Source organism: Pterocles gutturalis, unplaced genomic scaffold (genome assembly GCF_000699245.1).
Source record: "Pterocles gutturalis isolate BGI_N339 unplaced genomic scaffold, ASM69924v1 scaffold10724, whole genome shotgun sequence".
NCBI classification, from domain to species: Eukaryota; Metazoa; Chordata; class Aves; order Pterocliformes; family Pteroclidae; genus Pterocles; species Pterocles gutturalis.
The window spans coordinates 5,048-29,443 of record NW_010130698.1 but is presented as its reverse complement, the minus strand read 5'-3'; the positions used below and the strand labels follow the sequence as shown (position 1 = coordinate 29,443).

At 36.0% G+C, this 24,396-nt stretch overlaps 1 protein-coding gene across 1 annotated transcript in view; it reads right to left on the bottom strand.

The window, feature by feature from the left end:
* Positions 1-18,137, bottom strand: part of SCAF4 (SR-related CTD-associated factor 4) — a 34,536-nt gene extending 16,399 nt beyond the window's left edge. The window contains exons 1-15 of the mRNA XM_010080309.1: positions 18,058-18,137; positions 17,402-17,446; positions 16,342-16,503; positions 13,925-14,060; positions 11,313-11,452; positions 10,586-10,762; positions 10,127-10,227; positions 9,580-9,627; positions 8,360-8,468; positions 7,844-8,011; positions 7,098-7,183; positions 5,159-5,349; positions 3,170-3,270; positions 2,021-2,134; positions 1,155-1,311 (exon numbers count right to left, since the gene is read on the bottom strand). Coding sequence (XP_010078611.1) covers positions 1,155-1,311; positions 2,021-2,134; positions 3,170-3,270; positions 5,159-5,349; positions 7,098-7,183; positions 7,844-8,011; positions 8,360-8,468; positions 9,580-9,627; positions 10,127-10,227; positions 10,586-10,762; positions 11,313-11,452; positions 13,925-14,060; positions 16,342-16,503; positions 17,402-17,446; positions 18,058-18,129 — 1,807 coding nt within the window. The 5' untranslated portion in view covers positions 18,130-18,137. The remainder of the gene's footprint in view (positions 1-1,154; positions 1,312-2,020; positions 2,135-3,169; positions 3,271-5,158; positions 5,350-7,097; positions 7,184-7,843; positions 8,012-8,359; positions 8,469-9,579; positions 9,628-10,126; positions 10,228-10,585; positions 10,763-11,312; positions 11,453-13,924; positions 14,061-16,341; positions 16,504-17,401; positions 17,447-18,057) is intronic.
* Positions 18,138-24,396: the final 6,259 nt, after the last annotated feature.

Sequence of the window (24,396 nt, the reverse complement as noted above, 5' to 3'; positions counted from 1 at the left end):
AAGCAACTTCTGTAAAACCAACATTTTCAAGTCTTGAACAAATGAAAAGGAGAATGAAACAATAGAGAATCCCAGCAAAACAAATGAAACTAAATTTTAAACTAATTTTACAGCAGAAAAATGGCTCCTATTGTTTGTCAGAACTTCCTGGGAAAAGGCAGTTAAGGAGAAAAAAGGGATCAGCGAAGAGACATTATGTGAAAGAGAAAAGCATTAAGAAGACTGGAACACATTGAGGTTATGTTTATAATTCATTAGACTTTCACTTAAAATACACACTCAACTTATTTTTGTGCATTTATTATGAAGAGATGCTACTATTTAGAATAAGCACCACCTGAACAGAGCAAATTGGACAGAATGACAAAACCCTGAAATAAAATTCCAATAACTAGACAGCAAATCACTCAACGGTTAAAATCAACACAGTAGTCTAGAGTACCAAGTCGAAGAACCTAAAGTCAATTTTAAAGTACCATATTCACTAATAATACTTTTAAAATCACAACAGCAAGCACATTAGTGATTCTACATTGATTTGACACCCGTAATTGAGTCAATGTTGCTGATTATAACAGGTGTCATTTTCTTAATACAACCATAGAAGCCAAATATTTTTACTGCTTACATACAAAATAACAAGAATTCTATTTAGGTCACTGTAAATACAAGACTTGCTAAAGGAACTGAAAATGTCACAAGTGTGAAACCTGTAGGCACTTGTTTTAGAAATTATAAAGTTCCTGTCAACTCAGTTGCTACACAACTACTCCAAAGGCAGGCTCTTTTGCTAAGGGTGCCTTGCACAAATCCGGAGGCGGGGTAACAGTGATGACCAGGCTGGCTCTGGGACTAACAAGTACAACACACTTGCATTGTACTTTACCATCAAGGTCAAACACTAGTGGAGAAGACAGGTCACCTGGTATCCATGTGCATTTTTTGCCCAGTCTACTGTAACGCTGCTGTACAACTCCTGATGAGGGACTGTCATTAACGGCTTACAAACTTTCTCTAATCTATGGGTTACATATGCTGCATTTTGAGGATTTTATATGTACCTCCGAGTCAGAAAAGTCAGCCACACCAACTTCAGTATACCAGCACAAAGGAAAATTTTTTTAAAAGCATTTAAAGATTTAGCAATACTTTACCTGGACTAAGAGTTTCATTATCCAGCATTCCTCCTTCACAGAAGCTTTCAAGATCTTCAGGTTTTACTTTGTCCCATGGTATGTAAGTAACACCTAATTCTACATCCCAGTACTGCTTGTAATCTGGCTTTATTCCTTTATTCAAAGCCCATGCAATCTTGGGGGAAAGAAATACATTTAGTCTGTAAAATGTTTCCAATTTATTCGATATACTATTTTGTCCTCACAAATCAGCATTACTATTTGAGGCTAAAAATCAAAAGACACTCTAACTGAAACAGCAGGAAAAATATGTTCATTACAACCCTGAAATAAGAGTGTTTTTTTAAGCAGACTTTTTAAAGCAAGCCATTTCTTGGCTTGACTCTTGCAAACAATTTGTAAAATGTATAAAGGCAGTTTCTTCAAACATTCCCCAGTCACTAAGATTAATTCTATTTCCCTTCAGAGGACGATGTCACACTCTAATACAACATTCTACAAAAGGAAAAACTTCACTAATGAACACGTTCTTCCTGATTTATTAGTACTCTTTACAGGATTACCATATATAATTAAACTCAGTTATAAGACAAATAACCAGCAACAAGACAGAGTCCACTGTAATAACTAAAACAACACCATTTTTGTTGGTTAAATAGACAATTGTTAGCAATCTTTCAAGGAAACTGATACAAGTTCCACTAGTCACATTACAGAAAAGGAAGAATACTTAGCAATAAAAAAAGTGGTTCATTCACTTAAGTCTACAGAATACCATACCAGAATACATAAAAGTCTAAGATACCCAAAAGTCTAGAATAGATGAAAATGCATTACAACCATTACAGTAACTTTAGAACACCTCAACATTTTCCAAGAAGTACCTTTATAGATTTCTGATTGACTTTGAAGTTTCCTCGGCTCAGTTTTTGTAGGGCACGGTAAGCATCTTGTCTGTGAACCATTACAATATAGGCGCATCCTCTAGGCGGTATCATCTGTTTGTATTTTAAGAAAAAAAATTTGTTTTGCTAGCACATTAATGAAGTAATTAACAACATACAAGTGTTCAATTACAGTAAGCTGGAACATCAGCAGGTGTTTCAAAAAGGACTATGGAAGTATGAAAGAGAATGTTAGGTTAAGAGGCTAAGATAGCCAGTATCTTCTGGAAAGAAAAATTTCTAGTAAATTATGACAACTTCTTATGTGGAAAGTTTTAAACTCTATTCTGTGTGAGAATATGGACAACTGTTGTATATTTAATCCTTTAAAACTGTTAAACAGTAGGATTCATGCAAATGCTGTGGTTTTGCAATTAGTTACTCTGTTGGAAAAAACAAGACACTCTAATAATCTGCTTCATTCCATGTACCATAAACTGCCAGCTATACATTTCACATTCAGTTTTATCTGCAGTTCTGTAACAATTTTAATTATTTGTAATGCATTTGAGAAAAATCTTCTTTGGGAATAGCAAGAAAATTACAGTAACTTCTTTGTTTAAAAGAAATATTACAGCTACTAGAACACAGGTATCATTTACATATAAAAATATCCTTAAATACAGCAAAGCATATTAATGGTTCTTCATGTTTATGACTAAAATGACAGAAGAGAAACAAGTAAAAAAACCAAGAACATCAGCTTAGAGTCCATATTTCTGTATTCAAACAAAAGGAACTCAGTAGCACCGTATGCATTCTCTGCCCATCTCCTCAATAGCCTTTTCTCATTCAATTTTCTCCAGAGAAAGCATGTTTTTTACAAAAATTGGATAATCTTCTGTATTACCCCAACAGCATTTTTAAATTGCAAGAAACTAAAGCAACTGCCTTCTTTTTTTTAATTTTTTTTTCTACAAAGTGGCCAAATTAATTGAGTTCACACTTTAGAAAACACAACCATATAGTATATGAGAGCTCTTGACTCTTCTGAACATATCAAAAACAAAGCTGTCTTAAAACGGTCTGAAAAGTCTTTTTGTAACTAAGGCATATCAAAGTAGCTTATGCTGCACCCTTTATACTTACATTTATTGATTCAATTGGGCCAAACTCCTCCAAAAGACTTCCAACATCCTGTTGAGTAGTCCTTTTGTCAAGTTGTCCTACCCAAAGCGTAGTACTACAAACTACAAAGAGTTAACACAGATTGTAAGAGCACTTGGAAGTACACATTTCACAAGCTAAAATCTCAAAACAGTGATTTAAAAATAGTAATTCAATAGTTAATCAAGTTAATAGTTATTCAAATGAAGTTATAGTTATTCAAATGAAAATGCCAGCTAATATTAAATAAAATATTATACTTGTTTAGAAGTGTTTGCTAGAAACCTCTTTTTCATGCTTGCCTGGAACTGCATTAACCACAGCAACTACATCAGAATCACTGTTAGAATGCACTCACTAAGAAGGTCTCTAGCTAACTAATATTAAAGTGACCTGCAAGTTCTGATGATCATGAGCTCTGCAAATCATCATAATAAGGAAAAATATGCTTCGCGGATAACAATGCTCCATGAAATAACCCAACATGTACAGTGGATATTTCACAACAAGGTAACTCTGCCTAGTGTGAAATCCAAGCTACAGGCCACCACCACAAGTTATGGATGGTACTTACTGGCAGGATGATGATTAGATTATTTACGGTGATACACCCACTACTAGCAAGATTTTCCTCCACAATGCAGTGAGAATTCAACTACAATGAGCAACCCAAACTTTTAATTTCTTTAGTAACCTGTTCAATGCTGTTTCTTTCTATGGTTAAGCGAGAAATTATTGACACAAGCTTTTTGTTTCAGGAAAGAGTAAGCAACAAGCTCATCTCACTTCATTCTTCAAGGTAATGAAACAGGCAGATAAGCTCAAAGCGTGACATTCACTGAAGACTACTATAGCAACATTTAGTACTCATCTGTGTTTTCCCCACTAAGTCATATAAAACTGCAAGCCTACAAAGCATTATATGACAGAATCTGGAAGAGATGTTGGCAAAAAAATCTCACACTACTGCCAGAAAGCTTTTAATTAACAGCTACCAACTCTTTGCAGTCTTTTTAAACTAATAGCGCTGTCATTCACAAGGTTTTGGCTAGTCAAAACTCTTTAGTTTTTGTCCCTTTTATGCAAAAAAAAAAGAAGTTCTCATTATGCTTGATGACTCCAGAGAAGATTTTACACTACCTAGGAATATTCAGAAGACAACTACTACCTTTTGTCTATAGATAGTCAAAGTCAGGATTATTTCAGAAATCTGAACATTAGTCTATATGTTTTCTAGGTCAAAGCTCCCCTCCAGGTTTGAGACACACACAACATTGAATCATTAGAAAAATCACAGTAATGCGTTCAACTTTTTGTTGCTCAATCTGCTTTACCTTACATGTCTCGGAGGAAGGAAAAGAAAAACACGCTATTTCAGCTTTTTCTTTCCTCATTTTACAACCAAAATATTTCCAACTTGGGAGATATTCCAAAAATGCCCAATTGTCTACTATGACAAAGGAAGTACAATGATGTGTGGTGAATTTAACTCTTTACAACAGTTCAGAAAATAAACCACAGTATAGTTTACTTTTATTTTGTTTAGATGAGTCTTGGAACCTCTATCAAATAGCATTAAACCCAAAAAAAAGGAATAGAAAATTTAAAAAATAGCACACATCAGATTAAGAGTTGTCTTCTGGGATATTCTGAGCAGGTATCACACATGGAAGTAAGTGTGGACTGGTCAGTATTAAATTTTACAAAACAGTCTAATAGATACAAAAAGTGTACTTCTTTGACATTTACTGTTTTTCTAAAATACTTCTCTTGTTAGTATTCCACTTTACATCGTCACAGTATTTACTGTAATAGCTTCAACTTCACAAAACTCTAAAATTCATTAAAGAAAATACTGGGCACAGACAAAAAAATTCCATATATGAACCAGGAAGATGTTTAGCATCTGAAAAATGGTAATACAAAAATTTGCAGAGTTACACCAACAATGAAGAGAAATAATAAACTTACCACTAACAGTTTCTGATTTAATCTGAGGAAGGCCTTTTGACCTGCGTTCTCTCTCCCTCTCACGTTCTCGTCTTTCTTGTGACCGAGACTTAGGAGAGTGTCGGCGTCTATCCCTGGACCGAGATCGAGATCGACGATGACGTGACCTTCGGGATCGGGAGCCAGATCTTGAACGCCTCCTTTTCGGTGACCTGGTTTAAACCAGCAACCATTTATGCTCAATCTCGCTGACCCAGATGCTGACAGATAGATAACTATTTCATATATCTATTTAAATAACCAGGCAAGCGTTCAGCCAATCAAACCCTCCCCCCCCTCCCAAAAACCCAAACCAAACCAAGTTCATTCACATACCTTTAGAACTAGAATAAATTATTACAGTAGCTTATTAATGCACTCCAGCTGAACAGTTGAATATTTTTCAATTTCTTATCTTCTATTTATTTTGGATTGAAGCTGACTATCAAAACTATGCCCACATTAACACAGAAAAAGATGACATCTGCTTAAATGAGGAAAATTATTTACTGCTTTTACAAAAGAATGGCTAAAAAAGAGATTAAAAATAAATTGCACCAGTGAAATTGTATTTTACATCATGTTCAAATTTTAACCCACTCAAGGTCTAGAAGAGAAAGTAAACCTTCAAAGAAGCTTGGCAAAGGAGAAGACTTGTAACTAGCAGATAGCTTTGCTTTAATACTGGAGCTAGATTTGTTAGGTCAGCTGAGACATGAAATACTGCCTCTGTGATAGGCAAAGTCCCACAGTACACTGAATCACAGATTTCTTCATAAGAAAAGTGTCTTCAGAGCACAGACAAAATTAAATTATCATATTCTGCTTCCCTAAAATTTACTCAGTATTGATGGGCATTGAACTTACTACCAATAAAAGAGAACCACACAGATAACCAATTTTCCTTAGAAGGTAGATGACTTTCAGAGGGTCACAAGACTTAAGAGTCACTAATCTATTTCTGACTACCACTGCACTGATGTACACATAATATTTAGCTGTATTTATTCACAACTCCCCTCAGAGTAAGAGATTGCAAGGGTTTCTTTTTTTTCTCTCTTCCAGAAGGGGAATTCAAATACAGCCCTTGACAGTTTTGACTTTACCAAGAAATTTCACAGGTGTTGTCCATATGGAGAATTCACAGACAGTAATTTCTTGTAAGTAATCCTTAGATGAAATAGAAATGGACTCTTCAGCTAAATGCGTCTTTTGGCATTAGTCGTAGAATTCAACTTGAACAGCACAACTGGGCACTTAAAAGAAACAATCTACAGAAGAGATGGGGAGGTACTCTTTATCAGGGAGTGTAGCAATAGGAGGAGGGAGTAATGGTTTTAAGCTGAGAGGGTAGATGCAGATTAGACTTTTTTTACTGTGAGGGTGCTGAGACACTGCAACAGGTTGCCCAGGGAAGCTGTGGATGCCCCATCCCTGAAGGTGTTCAAGGCCAGGCTGGATGAGGCTTTGAACAATCTGGTCTAGCAGAAAGTGTCCCTGCCCATGGCAGGGGGGTTGGAAGTAGATGATCTTTAAGGTCCCTTCCAACCCAAACCATTCCATGATTCTATGACCTCAAAGAAAGTATGCTGAGGAGGGCACCCAAGAAGCCAACTTGAAATACAGGTAACAGGACTATGCCCTAAGGCACTGAAAATTGAGCTCTATGAATAGTTCAAGGAGTTAGCTCACCTCTCAACTATTTACTGTCATCTCAGAAGCTACCACCCCCACAGTACATTTGGCAGCATAGAACCAGATTATCTGAGCTCCAGATAATCAGCATAACTCTCCTCAGTACTTCTACAGAATTAGTAAAGCACTTTCAAGTCTTCAAACATGACACACTTAAGTTCCTTATGTTAAAATCCAATACTAGATATAACATTTACACTCACTAAAAGAACTTTCACTAATTTACCTTGATGCAGATCTAGATCTTGACTTTCTGTTATCAGAAACATGCCGTTTTCCCTCTTGAACAGTTGGTTGTTCCACTTCCATTGCCTAAAATATTAAGTTGACTGGTGTTACAGGTGAGTAGTGCAAGCATTTAATTTCATTTTATGCCTAGACTAAATTACATAATAGCACTAAAATTATATTGAACATTCACAGATGTGAAATTAAAATGTATTGCAACTCCCCTCAGAAGCTTTACCACTACTTTGTAGTCACTAACAGGGAGACAGTTGAGTATTAAATTAACTTAATACAACCACTGCAAAAACATTAAAAAAAAATTTACACAAAACTTCAATTTTCTTTGCAAATTACTGTTTTTTCCACATTTTAGTCAATTTAATCACTGCAGGTATCTCCACAAAATATGATCATATTCCTTAAAGTCAGTCAGTGGATCTTGCTCTGTGATCAAAAACACCGGTCTACTAGAGAACTTTTCTCCAAGATGTTATAGGAAATTACTTTAAGCCATATATATAAGTAAACTACAACACAATAAATTTGAAGAATAAAGCAGTCAGTCACCAAAACAATACATAAAATGCTCAAATGTGCTGAAAAACCTCAAAAACTCCACAAAGTTCAACACAGCCCTTCCTTTCTACCCCAAATCATCTACGGCTTCCCACTCCAGAACATCTGTTCCCACTTAAACTATAGAATGAGAGCATTTAAGTTAGTTTATTGCAAGAGGGTCCTCACCTGCTGATGTGGTTTTTGCATGTGTGATTCACTCTGTACTGGAAAAGGAGACTGAAAAGTTTGCTGCACAGGTGCTGTTGGTGGAATCACAGGCTGAGCCATGGGTGGAAACTGTGGGGTAGGCAGGAGACCAAAACCTGGCATTTGCCCATTAGGAGGAAGTGGAACCTTTGGAGAAGAAAAAACATGAAAACTTCCATTGAGGAAAAAAAAATACATTAGCTTTCTCATTTTGCTAAAGTAAAATTGTATCTCTGCTCTGAAGTCACAATAAAAGACCAGAAGCCCGAGAAAGATGACGTAGGTGAAGCATTTTGATGTATAAACTAAAAATCTTGTTCTTCAAAGCTTTACTAGAACAGAGAACAAAAATATGTTTCTTGGGAAAGTTGGAGGGCTAAGCCATATTCACTCTTCACTAATAAGAACACCACTTCCTTACTTCTTCACCAAAGAAAACACCAGAAGACCTAAAATGTAACACAACCGAAGGACAAGGGAAAATCCTAAAGTTACCTGGTGACGCATTGGATCCTGTTGTATTCCCATCATTCGCTGCTGAAAAGGATCCATATTTGGGAGTTGAGGAAATACTGGCTGTTGTATACCTTCTCCTGGAAATCCACTGAAACGAGTAATATTTTTGAGAGGTAAGTCAGTAGACACACAGATTTTTTTGCCCTTATTTTACATATTCCAATGTACGTTTACACATTTTTGCTTCAAATTTAGACAGAAAAAGTATCTCTATTATGATACCATTTCCTCTCTAAAAAGTGAAAACAAAAAGGGAGCAAGAGTGGCATATCTTTTATCCACTGTAAGAGTAGTCCTTAGAAATGTTACATAAAGGTCTAATCCTCTCTCCCCTCTGTGCTTGTAAGATCTTGCTAAAGGCTTGTCTGCCTTAGGCTAACTGTCTTCCTTTCCAGTTCCTCTTTTGGAAACGAAAGAAGTAAGCCTTTTCCTCAAGGAAAATAAAATGTCCATACTTTTGCTGGGAAAAAAAATTTAGTTTGAGAGGAATTTAGGGCAGAGGAGAAAGGGATATGTATTATCACACAAGGATTACAGTAATGCCATTCAATTCCTGATTCAACACACAGAATGGACAGTGCTCAGTGAACTAATGAAATCTGTGCAGTTAATAGGACTTCTTTACAGGATGCAGTTTCTGTGAGAAACTAAACAGGATTTCAGGAAGATAAAGGAATTTCATGTTGATGTGAAATGTAACTTTGTAGTATTTTAAGACATGAGTGCCATACAATTCTTAGATTACTCTGGACAGATCAGTGTTTCATATAGAATATTTCTGATTTTGTGTCCCCAAAATGAGACTACTGGGATCCAGTCTTCAGAGGCATCTTACACAACTAGAAGGTACTAAGGACAAAGGCTTTGAAGTGCTACAAACAGAACATAAACATGCTGAAAAGCCTAGTCCAATCATCTCTAGCTGGGCATACACAAGCAGTCTTTATGTTTGACCTGCCTCATCTTTCTGTACTCCAGAGTTCCATCGGTATTATAGGGTAAATACTACCAATTTACTTAAAAGGCATTTTAATTAACTAATATTTGTGGAACATTAAAGTGCTCAGTGATAAACACAGTAAGAAAGCTAACGACAAAGTCAGTGATTGCGTTTTTGAGAAGTGGGTTTGGATGGCATATACAGAAAATAAGACATGGGGCCACATACTGAAGCAGGGGAAAAAGAAATATTGACTAACCCAGGTATTGAGCACCATCCAGCCTGTGCACTGAATGAGAGAGAGGTCCTGTGGAAAAAACTAGTATGTGATCATGTAATTTAAGACTTTATCATAATGCACATCAAAAGGGAAAGAGGAGCCTGAGTTAGTTTGCATGGGTATTTAATGTTTGAGAATGTAAAGCTGCAAAGCCAATTTTAGTTTTTTAAATAGTTAAAACTACCACAATGTTTGGAATAGCACCTTTTTCCCCAGCCAACAAATCAAGCCAGCTGATTACTAACAATGCCCTGACACGCTCAGATGTGAAATAAAAACATGGAATTCATCCTGAAGCCAAAACTGAACTCTTCTCTACAGAACATATTCCTCAACCAATGGTGCAACATGCCAAACCTACCAAAGTAAAAGACAAAAAACCCCACCCCACCAAAAGCTGTTAACAGCATTTTAACTTTGGACTGCAACAGTTAAGCACTGAAGTTAACATGGAATTTTAATCAGATCTCTAATCTGAAGATTTTTAGAACAAAATCTGTTAATTTTGTTACAGCACAAAACTTACAAAGCTGGCTGAGAAACTGAAGGAGAAGGAGTTGAATCTTCCTTCTTTGAATCTTCCACTGCTTCTGGTTCATCATCATAGTCAAACCGATCTAGCAGCTTCTGAAATAAATTATATTGAGCCAACTATTTTTTCAGTATCTTACATAATCGGCAGCCAAAATATCCTTACTATTGAAGTCTTACTATATATCTAACAGATCTGGAATTAAAAATAAGGTTATAATCAGACAAAAAAAAAAAAAAATCTGTATTCTCATATAGAACCAGAAGCTGTCCGCAACCAGTTTTTATTCAACTTCAGAAAATGCAAAGGCTATAAAAACAGGAAGCTGACCTCCAAACAGAAAGAAAACTACCAAAATTTGCACTATTTTTCTCCTCACAAATGGAGCGCATTGAGGCATCCATCAAACAGTTTTCTGATGAACTGAAGAAGTCAGACACAGAGAAGACTTACTTTATCAAATGATGTTTTTTGCTCAGGAGGTGGGAAAGTAGCTTTTTGTTCTGGTGGTTGTGCTGCTGTAGTTTTCAGCTGAGCAGTAATAGCTTGAACCTGAGCCATCACAGTGTTATCTATGACCGGTGACTGGGGTTTTTGAGGCTGTTGAAAAGTCTGAAGAATTTGCTGAAGCTACAAAAACATATATAGTATTAAGTACATATTCTTACATAAATACATGGTATTGAAAGAGTTGCAGGATATAAATTTTACACTAAACCAAACTATGGCACAGGAGGAACATCACCAACAACCTGACTGAACTATGGAGAAGTTTCAGCAAGACGAAAAGTCACTTTTTTTAAATAGTTCAGCGGCAAAATTCAGCAGAACCCAAGATTTCAGTATTCACGCCTGTCAACGCTGCAAAGGTTTAAGTAGACCAGTCAATAAAACTCAGTATGTTGTTTGATATATTCTGCCTGTTCTTGAAACTCTGTAACTATATCAGTTCAGAACTAATTATTTAGGAACATATAATTGAATTGTCCTCAATTACCACAATTACTGGATAGAAGGGTCATGGATCATTCAAATACTGACTTTGGTTCCTACAAGTTTTCCACTGAAGACCTTAGAGAAGCTTTTTGTTTTGCTTTAAATCAAATATATTGCTTCCATCTTTCCCCCCTCATTTAACATAAAAACTGAAGTTAGAAGGGAACCAATATAAACAGCTTACCTGTTGTCCTTGCGTTGTTTGAAACAACTGAGCTACAGCTGCAAAGGCATCAGAACTGGGCAACTGTGGCACAGTAGGTACAGAGTTAGCAGTAACTTGAGGAGGCTCAGAAGGAACCTTTGCTGGAGGGGGTGGCGAACCTGAGAGTTTCATTGGAATTGAGAAAGCACTACGTTACTTCAAAACATTCACCTTACTCTTCACTGCTTCCACCTACCTCCTCAAAACAACTATCTACAATACTCTATTTAACCCAGAAAGTCCTATCTAAACTACCCCCATTGCATATTATATTAATTTTGCCTTTAACTGCTCCATTCACTGCTCACATCTGTGCATTATATACACTAAGAAAGAAAACAAATAAAAAAACAGCCTATATAAAGGCTAGTCCAGCATGGCCCTTTATACCACAACTCAAAATTTATAACTGTACATTTTGGAACAGTTAAAGAGAAAAATTATCACTCCAACAGTGTTAAGCAATATGCATCAATGCACTTAAAATGTTAGGTCTGGTTATGAAGTTCTGGACTCATTCTTTTGGATGAATACTTAAAATCAATCATCTAACAGTTCATTTTAAGAACTGTGTTTCTCTTAATATTTTCTATTTTCTAGCAGTAACTGAACATTTGCTGAAATGTCTGATAATAATGAAAGGTTTTCAAAAAATATTTTACAAGCAACTCTTTTTCTTTGATAAGGTTTTTCACATGGCACTTTTGCATAGGCACAAGACCAACCTGCATCTGATAGACAAAATCCTCCTACCATAAAGATCGTTTTTTACTAATTATTAGAGGAAAAGACTCCCATTTCCACTCAGCTTTACTAAAACCGAGATATCATTTTAAGACATGCTATTAGCTTTGTCTACACATGCAGCTTTCCCATTCTCCTTGCTTTAGATTATAATGCTTTTTTTAATAAACATTTTGCCAGTACAAAGCAAATTAGCAGTAACACTATCAATTCCTATATGCTGTAAGCAAGTAACTATTCTTTAGCAAACATATTTTAATGGACACCTGTAAAACTGTACAAGGAGAAACAGTTAAAAAAACTCCACAAACAGAAATATGTTTTAGTTTGGGACACTAAGCAAGTATGTTTGCTTCACAATACCAGCTTCTTTAAAATCATTCATGTTTGCAGTTTAAATAACTGCAGTGTTGACACGCAGCAAGCAGCAAATGTGTTGAATAATATTCTCCCAGAAGTCAGATGCTACATAAAAGTACTGCAAAAATATATGTGATTGTTTCAAAATATAAATTAACTCCCAAATTACTTCCTGTATATATTCAGAAGGATATTTGCTTGCTCAAGGGAGAAAATTTGCATGACTCTCTCTTTTTTTGGCTAAACAGACTTTGTGGCATTATTAGCTAGAGAGATTCTATTTCACATAATGTATTAATATATTTATTAATATTCATTAGCATGTTTATTTCAGGGCCAAATTATCCCCTCTGGTGGATCCAAATAATCTCACTGAAAGCAGTAACTCTACATTAAAATCTATGCAGAAGGCACCCACCTATTAGCTACTAGTGATGAGACGAAGATGGGAAAATAGTGCCACTCACCTGTCACATCAAAATGAAATTGTACAGCTACCAGGGTGCAACCAAGCTCAGATGCTAAGACATTCCCTCCCCCCTGCCCTGCCATGTTCATAAACCATGTCAATAGATACACCTTCCTAAACACCACTGGAGACAATTTCACTTATACTACTGTGCATCATTATTTTGTTGTCTGTCACGACACCTCACTCACTCCAACACATTTTTTGCAAGTCCTACTCTGACATACAGGAGTGCAATAAATACGGAAGTTACCAAAGCTAAGTCTGAAATATAGAGCACAAACTCAAAGAGAAGGCCCTCCAGAGAACGAGAGAATTGTGGTATGCATATTCTCCTCCACAATTCCGTAACCTCACTACCAGCTTTTTATGTGGCATAAAACAGGTCAGTAAAAACACTGTGAGCATTCCGTCATTACTTCACTCTTTAGGTCAGTGGTTTTCCTCCAGTAGGCCACGTAAAAGCCTACTGCCAGGCGTAAATTTACTGTTCAAGAATTTGGATTTGAAACATCAGTTTAATTGTTTTGGGGCTGCATATTGAAAGAGTCTGAAGTGTTGCATTCAGATACTAATGTGATTCAAAGAAAGATGAAGCTCTTAACACATAAGAACACGCTTTACTGATCCAGATTCTAGCATTAAAAAATGACAGCAGAATTAAAAAATTGAGAAACAACAGAAAAATATTTCAGACCAAAAGAAAAAAAACCCAAGACTTTTTAAAGAGGGGACATTGAAGGCATCTGTAAGTAAAGTGTACACATATGTATGTACAGATGCATACACATGATATAAATTTTAGGTATTTTCCAAATAAGCATTCACATTCTGATAATTTCTGAAACACAGTATTAGTATTTATTTAGAACGAGTTCAGCTGCTCCACATAATTGTGACCACAAACTTGAGTTTATTAATGTCACTGTTGAAACTACTAGTAGGTGCTTTGATGTAAAAGCAAACAAGCTATTATCATTTGCCTTTTTAAAAGAGGAAGTTATAAAGCTATTCATACCTTCATTATTAGTAGCATTTTCTGTCATTGGTGCAGTGGCACTAGTTCCTGCTGCCATATCCAGAAGAGGCTGAATTATTTCAATTTTAAATACTCCATTTTTCTGCCAAAGGTTCAGGACACGGACTATTTTACTCTGTTGAAACAAAAGCAAGCATCAATGCTAAATACAGCTTTCCTAATTCACAACCTCCAAATTTATCTTCTGTACACTGAGAAGAAAGATTTGAACAGTATAGGAGTTCAACATAATCAGGCATACCCTTTTAACAACCCCTATGTTGTCACACAGGTCAGCAGGACCTTCTACACAGCAAAGATAAAACCTGACAATTTATTTTACTAACCCCCTTAATAAAAAGTAAACTTGTGCGATTTTTCTAAAACTGTTCCAGCCAGTCAGAAAATCCAGGTGTGATATACAACAGAGTTAGTCACATCAGCCCCACCATTTCTTCACAGATGGTGATAAACAAACAAAGAATGTAACATGAAAGACAGAGGAAAATGAAGATGAACTGGAAAACTCATATGAAGAGAGTGGCAATTAGACCATAAAATGCTAGAACAAAGCTTTAAAGTTAGAAGATTGTTTGCTTAAATTTTTTCCTACTAACACAACCAATTCTATGTTGACACCAGAAAACCCATCTCAACCATTGTTCAAAAGATCAGGAAAGCAATGGAAAACAGTATAACTGATCACTACAGAAAGACTAAATGGGAACCTCTGATTGTCAGCTGTTATTTTAAGCTCATTTATTTTTTTTAACATTAAGAATAACGAAGCTTTCAGGAACAAGCTGGAAATTAGTCTTTCCTTCTTTAGCCCAGTATTAAACAATAATATCTAACTAGATGTGCTACTTCAGTTGTAACACGCAAGCAGGTAAAAGTCAGAATACATGCTATATTGACATACCTGTTCCTTCCTGACTTGGCACATACATATGTTTTAAGCACTTTTTACTTCTACTGTAGCTGCTAAGAATGAATCAATTCTGTTACTTCTTGTTTCAACAATAAAATGCCTTACAGTGACTCAGTTATATATACCCATACATTTCATAAGCTAAGTGATTAAAGAATTTCACAAAATGTTTTCTACAGTAAGATCAATTAGAGAGAAACCTGAAATGGCTATTTTAAAATTAGATTTTGGTCCAAAAAACAGTTAATTTTAAAACAGCACCATTTTTTGGCTATGGGTACTCTATCTCTACAGAAGACCTGAAAATAATATGAAGGACAAAAAAAGAAAAATTTAATACTCTTCAGTCACATATTAATCTTACAGAAAGGCTGTTTAAAAAAAAAAAAAAAGACATCTGGATATCAACCACAGTGATTGTGTATCTGCAGATTGTTTTTTTTTGTTTAGGTACTGGAAATTCATTAAAGCAAGTGTGATATAAATAGTATTACTCCCCTAGTGGAAAGCATCTTAATTATTTTAGCAGTGAGATATCAAGTACTTCCATAAAGGAGATGGATAGTCTAATTTATTTAGAAGAACAAAATGGTAAGCACAAAGACAGAAACAAAAAGGGACTGCTCTGTTTCACCAGAGCATTAAGCAAGAAGCTCCGGAGTATCAGACTAAAGGCCTAAAGGCCTAAATGTTCCACATTAGAAAACTACAGAGCATCAAAGCCTTTCAAAAGCTTAGTTAGAAAGTTAGGGGAAAAGTCAGTTAGAAAAACAGTATTTTGCTCTTACAGGACTACAATTAAGACAAACAGCGAGTAGGTACCTTTCTGGAAACCAACCAGCAACTTCTAAAACACTTATCTTAGGAGTCTTTTGAAATTTTTCTGACAGAGGGCATAAAAGCCATCTTCTGCTGGTAGCACGCTGGACCATCATGAATTCAAGATACTTTCTGAGCTTCTGTTCTATCAGCAAGTACAGCAGAACTAAGAAAACTGTAGCCTTAAACAAGTATTGACAATGGAGAGCAGCAATGGAATTCTCAGGTATGGGATTCGTAAAGACAGAGGAAATCAACATGATGATTTTCTTAGAAAATATTTGGGAGCAGAACCATCACTGCCTACAACACTGGAGCTTCTCCTGTAACACCTTCTCCTTTCTTTTTGTGGTAGACACCACCTTCCATAAAAAGTTTTCCTGAAGGAGCCTCAAGAAGAAAAGTTTTGGCATAGTGACACACACTGGTGAAGTATCTGCATAGGCAAAAAAACCCCAATGAAGTTAGGCAATATCAATATTTTAGCTAGAACTTTAATTTACTTATCACCTTTAATAATCTTTCTCAGCATATGTTTCACCATCTTATATAACAACATTCACTACCATAGACATAGAGAATCACCAGATTTGCTTTCACATAAGTGGAAACACCACAGTAACACTGTTATCAATTCACAACAACACTGGAAAAAACATAGTTGTACCTTGTCTTCAGATGGACAGAGATACAAATACTGGAATGTGGCAGTAATATTTTTAGAGAATCTTGGCCCAAAAACATCTTTGTCTGTTCCAAACTGGTGACGAGACTGGCGAACAATAGAGTCAATTACATACAATCCAGGGACTTTATATTCCGGTTTGCACTGAAAACATAAAAATAATTTTCCGTTATGCAGTGATACTAACAAGGCAACATGCATTCACCTTAGATCCTTACATAAAATCTATACTTAGTATACTTGGGTAGAAAAAATAAAAGTTAATTTGTTTTATGTAGAAATCTTTGTGCTTTACTTTTGTTTTGTTTATAGAAATGGAAAAGAAAGGTGAAACACATGCTTTTGCATTTGGGACAGAGTAAACACACCTGGATAGCTTGAAGCAGCCTTCATCTTCTTAGTCACTGCTTTTCAAGTACCTTTAGCTTGACAACATGTGACCACAATGACAGGTCTACCACATAACAGCACACACTGTCAGATCCCTGCTATGAAGCTACCTCACACTCAAATGCACTGAACTACTTGCACCAATTCTGTTCTCCAGAACTTAATGCGAAGTCCTTCTTTTTGGATGTCTTTGAAGGACTCTGAATGAAAAAGAGTATTTTTCCTGCTCCCTCAGAGGAACTTGGCATTATGCGGCACAGTAGTTTGGTTTAATGAGTATTACATTCTAGGCTGCTGTTCTACATGCCTAGGCAAACATGAAAACTGTATTTTCTGGAAATATGTATTATCTTAGCTAGTGAAAATTAATTTGAAGTTCAGTACCCCCAGTTTCCTCCCCAGTTGCTGGGTGGAGGAGGAAGGGAGAATTCTACTACTTTTTTACCTCCTCTTCTTAATGTGTTACAGAAAACTAAAATGAGATTATATAGACAAAGAGATACCAAAATGTATAATATCCTAGCAAAACAGAATTTCCTCCCCCAATCCCTGAATAACAGAAGCCTTTTTGTCTATTTACTAGCATTAATAATAATATCTAGTAATGGATGCAGACAACACCTTTGTCAGGAGATTATTTTTTAGTTTTTACCTTTTTGATAAACTTCTCTACAATCTGGACAACATGCTTGTAGAGCTGGAAAATAAATACATAAATTATCATCTACTTGACAGTGGCACACCATTTTAGAAATATTTTAACTCTTTGTACTTACTACCATTTAGGAAAGACTACAAACAAAATATTGTAGTCACATTCTAAAAAGAAGTATGTTATCAAGCTGAGTTAATCAAGAAGAGGAAAAGATTTTATGGGGAGAACAGACAGAAACAAGCCATCCTTTTTCAGAAGTCTGTCAGTTTGCACACAAAAGACATACTGTTTCTAGAGTACTAGTGAGACCTTTCTGGATTTACTTTCTAAGCAAGTCCCCTATGTTTTAATATGCTAAGGTGCAGCTGCATCCTACAACAGTTAAAATTTTATTACACAGAAATCACAACACCCTAGTGGGTGTAGTATCAAAAAGCAATGATTCAAAAAAATCAAGCTGGCACTATGCTACTAGTCTAAAACCAACAGATGATATTCAACACCCACTCGTTTTTTGACAACATTCTTAACACCAACTAGAATAAACTATCCATGAAGCTAACACTGGGAAATTCAGAGACGCATTTACTTAGAAGTAAAATACTAAAACATTGCTACTGCTACAGTTTCATGATGGTTCTATTGTACTTTACCTTAATAGCTTTAATGGCAGCTTTTGTGATAAGAATCATTTTTGCTCGGGAAATAGGAGGTTTCATCTCCATCAGTGAAAAGAGCTAAACAGAGAAAACAAATATTAAAAATGTATTCTGAAGTTTAAGCAATTAACCAAAAAGACAACATTTCAGACAACTGATTCATTACTGACATTCCACACTATGTATCACCACAACACTGTCTGGCCCTTGAAACAAAGAGACTAAAGGGTAGATCTTTCTAGTCAGTGTTCAAAGCTATCCTCCTTGTGAACTAATCCATATTCACCGATTTACCAGATTTTGATAAGGCTGCTGCCAAAGGTCCATTTGTGTCTAAAAATGTGAATCTGATAACTTATGGTACAGGCACTGCTAATCTACAGTATGAGAACACACCTTTTACAGAAACTATATAAAACAGAAATAACTGCAGCTTGATTTAAATTAGTCTGAATATCTGCTTACCAAATAGAAGCATTATGACAGCCCTACAGACACCTAGAGTAACATAATACTATAATCTTAAAATAACGTGCATAAAAGTATGAAACTTTAATTCATCATGGCGACCAAATCAATACTAAGTTTTAAAACTATCCCACTATGGATATATGGAGATGTCTACCATTTCGTTTGCTATGACCACACCATTATTATTAACTGCACCAGTTGCTTTGGAGCATCCTCTGCACTATTCTCCAGACTAATGTCATCCAGTGAAAAAGTTAATTCCTCAAGGACTAAGTTTTCAGAAGTTACTAGTCTTTACAGATCACAGTTTGAGGCATTCTGGAACCAGACATACAGAATAATTCTGATCTCATTTCTATAAACATAGCCCATGCACACTATTTCAAAGAGTTTTAATCATACCAGAAGTTAAGAAGACTGCTATTATTCTGTTAAGACCATTAAGCACAAAAAGGGAGTCTGCAGTGATAGATTTAAGTACTTGGGGGGTTTTTTAAGTCTGAATTCACAGAAAGCATATTCTATATCCCAAACATGTAGGAAACAGATAGGATGTTAAGCTCTTCGAATCTGAAAGCCTGACTCTATGCAAAAAACACCCAAACTTCATTTATCAGCATCATCATGCCTTACATCTCACATGCGAGAAAATTTATTACTAAATACTTTCATAAAGTCTTCAACATAGGCACTCACAAAAGACACTGGTCTGTCTTCCAGGAGTAACCATAACTTGGAAAAAAAGTATTAGCTTCATATTTCAGAAACTGAGAGAAACTAAAACTTGCACACAGAACTGTCAGAACTGACGAAACATCTGTGAAGGGCTGAACACAGAAAGCTGAGGGAAGAGGGATACATTTTCCTTAGGACCCCAGCACCACCTGAACAGCACAACATTCTTACTGTTATTGGCTTCCTGCAGAGCATTTTAAGAAAATACGGAAAGAAGGGATTTGGGGAGGTTTGTTTTTAAATAACAGTCCTACAGTCAGGCACTCATAAGCATGCATGCACACACACCAGAAGATACCAAAATCCAATGCACATTTCACCACTTTCCAAACCATTCTGTCTACGCTGGGTTCTATATACTCCATAAACTGCTGTTGTACTTTCCCATCATAAAATAACCAGTTGCAAAAACTACACCATACGCTACACTATGCTTTTATGGTGTACTGTGCACACTTCTATTCTACTAGTCATTAGACCTGGAAGTATAACCCACGTTGGTTTATCAGGACCATTCCCTCTTCTCCAGTCTTCCTTCCTATCTTCCACCCAGAAGGAGAAGCCAGGACATCTCAGTACTACTTTGTCATTCCTCCTTCTATATCATAGCCCATGTTTAGGTGCTCTGCTTCATTAAATATTATTTTCTCTTCTTCCCATAAAATTAACTTCCTAATTAAGCTGTGGCTTACTAAAGGCAGAATCATTACACTGTAATGATTTGTGTAGTGCAAAAAAACATGGAGATCTTCAACATTTCCTACAGACACATAATAATTTTTACCTTGAAATATTCCCCACAAATAGAAAAAAATTAGTTTGCATTACATAATTTGATTTTGCTCTTCACAATAAAGAAAAAATAGAGCTCTTGAATACTAGCCAAAAATGTAATAAATTATTTACCATAAAGCAAAACAAGAGAAATATTTTAATGTGACAGTGTAATGGAAAGTAAGATATCCTTTAAAAATTCATCTATTTGTTTTCTATTATTTCCAAGTTCCAAGACACGTGTGAAGTGACCAACTTACAAAGACTTATCCACTGTCTCAGTTAAGGAAAAAAAAATACAGAAGACAAAAAAAAATTTGTCAAAATATGTAAAGGCAAGTAAAGTGATAACAAGACTTTAAGCAACAAAAATGAAAGCCTTACATCAATAAAATACAAACTGTAGGCCACAAGGTATTTACTTTCTTACTTCTATTCCTATTCCAACAGATACTAAAGAAGAAAAATTGTCCTTCAAGACAGTAGTAGCAAGATACCTTCTCCAACACCAACATCAAGTCAAGACCATGACTTTTCATTACTAATCTCCACAAAAGGCAAGTTCTAGTGCCAGAATGTCTAATTGTTAATAAAGTCATTCAACCTTGAAGACACACTTCAGCTAACATCCCTGCTTGATGAGAAATCACAGTATGGACAAATAAAAACTGTCAGATAAAAGACAGAAGGAGAGAGGTGCCCTTGAGTTAACTTGGGGTTTTTTTTGTTTGTTTTGTGTGTTTTGGGTTTTTTTTTGTTTTTTTGTTGTTTGTTTTTTTTTTTAAAAAAAGCTCAATGTTGATTTTGAACCATATTTCTTCAGGGTAAGTACAAAGACTCTTGATGAACAAAGACAGTGCTATTGTTAAAACTCAGGAAAATCTGTTTTAAGAGGTAATGAAAGACAAAAAAAAATATCCCAAAATCCAACACCCACAAACAAACCACCAGAAGGCTTGAAAAGTGATCTGGAAGAGGATAAAATGAGACAATGATAAGACAGGCACTCCACATCCTTTCCTTTACACACCAAGAAGCAACCGGTCCTCCGAAAAAAGAAGCCAGTCCCATATAACAAGAACGAAGAATGCAGTGTGAAAGCAGGACTTGAGCGTTTGTATTTCAGGAGCACAACCGGAGAGAACCAGGAAACTGGGATAACTCATAGCTGGGCAGATTATGACAATAAACAAGTGTCAGCAAAAAAATAAAAAGAAGTGGCTTAAAAGGTATCTTGCAACTGGGGGGGAAAGAAAAAAAAAAAAATAAGGAGAAAGAAACTGCCAGAAGGCAGGAAAAAGGGAAATCAACTAGATGCGCTGAAGTAGCCAGGGAGGATGCAATAAAGAATATGGTAGCTTGGAGAAGTCTAACATGAGAGGCTGAAACTAGGGCTAATAAGGCAGGAATAAACAACAGCTTTGGAAGAACAGGATTGAGCAGACTACTGTAAATTGTTCCTTTGCTGTTACAGACACCACTCTGGACAGCAACAAAAACATAGTAAAAGCAATGAGGTCAGTACACACAGGTATTTCCAGCTCAGGATGAACTACAGCTGAAACACGCATCAAACTGAGATGTAAATATTTTAATATAAAAATATATATGCACACATACATATACATATATACACACATACAGGTATATGTGTGTGTATATATATATGTATTCTGTCCTCTCTTCACACACACACCCATCACTATCTCTTGGAATAGTGTATCAACACCTTGTTGCCTTTTAAAATTTTCATAGGATTCTAGAATACCAAATAACTATTTTAAAGCAGATTTTTATTTAATTTTCCGTATCATAGTTAGATGTGTCAAAACCATGTTTTAAAGACAGTGCATCTAAAATTTAACAATCTTACTAGTTCCTCACAGATTTTCACTGTTAGAAGGGGAAACTGTTCACTAAGATCCCCATGTACTTTACATTTGCGTATGTTCAATTACACTTGGATCTTCTTTCATACACATTTCACAAACCAATACATGACCCCCTCCCTAGTTTTAGAGGACCGTCCTTCAAATAAAACAGCCAGTTCCTCAAAGGGCACCATGATCAAGAAACAACCTAGACACAAAAACTTACATTTTACGTAAAAAAGAAATCTGACGGATATAACAAAGGCAACAATAATTTGCAATTTAAGAGTGTTTCCAATGTACTGCCTCACAACAGGAGCCTCTCCCTGGAATGCTCTGCCCTGCAAAGCTCGACCTGCTAGACTAAGTGACTTGCTGCTTTTAAAAACTGTAACTGGATGTTGGGAGAAAAAAAAAAACCACAGCTCCTAGTCGTTCCCTACCTTCCTTCCCTGTATAGTGACACCACTGGCTTAAGAAAAAGCAGGAGTTTAGCTCTGCCTCTACTTCTACTGCCCACTGCTCCAAATCCACTCATTTGGCAACGAACACCACCCAGGGTATTCTGTTCACTAGTATGGGGGAGTACCACAGGGCGAGAGACAGTAGGGGAAAAGAAATGAAGTGACACTTTATTTTTATGTAAGAACTAACGAATCCAAGGACTATTCAAGATTTGTACCTTTATTCAGTTTTGATAATTTCAATAGCTTAAGAAGAATTGTCTCCTGCTGTCTGCGTGGATTCTTCCATACATAAGGAAAAAATAATCTAGAAAAACTAGTAGAAAGGCTTAGCCACAAAATAGTATCAAAATCTTTAAGGCAAAGGTCATAAGAAAAACTTTATTATTTCAGTTATAATAGTCTCACCTGTTGAAAGCAGTATGAAAAAACCCACATTTTTGCTTTGCACAAGCTCTAGTTTAGGACACAATTTCAATCTAAGAATTTCCAAATATTTCTGGAACCTCCCTACCTATATTTGAAAGTCTGTGTGCTGTAGCTGCCCTTTTTTTTAACAGTACCATGTTTCTAAAAGGAAGCATTTCTTTGTTGCTCCATATCAACCCACGTACTAAAGTGGAGGTATTAAAGAGCCTAATAAACTCAAGCCACAATACAAAATATTGATTCAAGAGTATTTCTTCACACTTTTCACAACAGTACACAAGTACAGGATAAAATATCAAGAAAGTAAATAATCCCAAAGGCAGAAAAATCACCTGCTCATTTTTGGGCTAACAAATGCAGTTAAATAACAAAGATAAGGCACTCATTAAACCACAGCAGATAGCAAAAGGGAGACTAAATCACAGTGCCTGCTATTTAAAGAACAACCTAGTGACCACTCCCAAATTAAAACTCAATGTAAAGAACAGAAGTACTATGGAAAACACGTGGCAGGAGTGAACTAAGAAGGCCTTCCAACTCAAACTGTAAACCTGCTCAGAAGCTCTGGGTGAGGCGTACCACGAGGGGTGGGCAACGGGAGAAGGCACAGGATGACGGCCTTCAGTTTTCAGACTTTCAAGCACCAAATAATTAATTTCTGCCATCCTACAATTACTGTCCCTTGAAGGTCTATTTTACACAGAAATCAGTGTTTTTGAAGCACAAAAGGGGAGACTCACTATTTTCACATTTACCCACAGCCTTACCTTAGAATCCTAAAAAGACAGCATGTCTGGGCACAGCGTATCTTCAGAACAAGAGCAAATTGAAATGTAGGAATACAATCAGCTTCACTTTACCAAATTAATTAAAAGAAAAGTAAAACCACACAGCAATGTGTGCATGCCAGTAGGGTATGCATGCCAGTACGGTACCCATGAACAGAGGTACCAAGGGAAAAAAATAAGACATATGGTCAAAGAGAAAAGGCACTCCATACACTTTCCAAACCCAAAACTACTAGGAAAGAAGTGAGACTGTGTCATCCAGAGAGACTTATCCCACTGGCACAGAAGGAAAAGGATCACGCTTATATCCTTTGGGGAGTCTTGAGCTTGATGTAAGTCTATTTATCTGTTTTAAGCATGAGATAAGATAGTAGGAAGGTAAAAATACTTTAAGACTTGAACTGACTTTCCTGGCTCTGCTCCCTGGCTGAAGTGTCTTTGCAACAAAAACTTCTCTTTGTTTACAAATAAAGAGGTATGACTCAGTTTTATACATTTACTAAATAAAACTCACAGAAAACAAGAACCACAGATAGAAGCACAGTCTATTGAAAGAAACACAGCGTTTAGTGATTAGTGGGTATCAAGCACTCAGGTCATTGTTACAATACTCTCATTCAGTTTTCACAGAGCAGTCTAACACACTCTCAACAGTTTCATCAAGTCTTATGTGTCCAATAACATTTCTCTAAGCAGGATCCATACACACATATGACCATCAGTACTTTGTACACTCATTCATTATTTTTTGGAACATATTTTATTTATGCATTTAGAAACCACCCGATACAGCCAAACTAC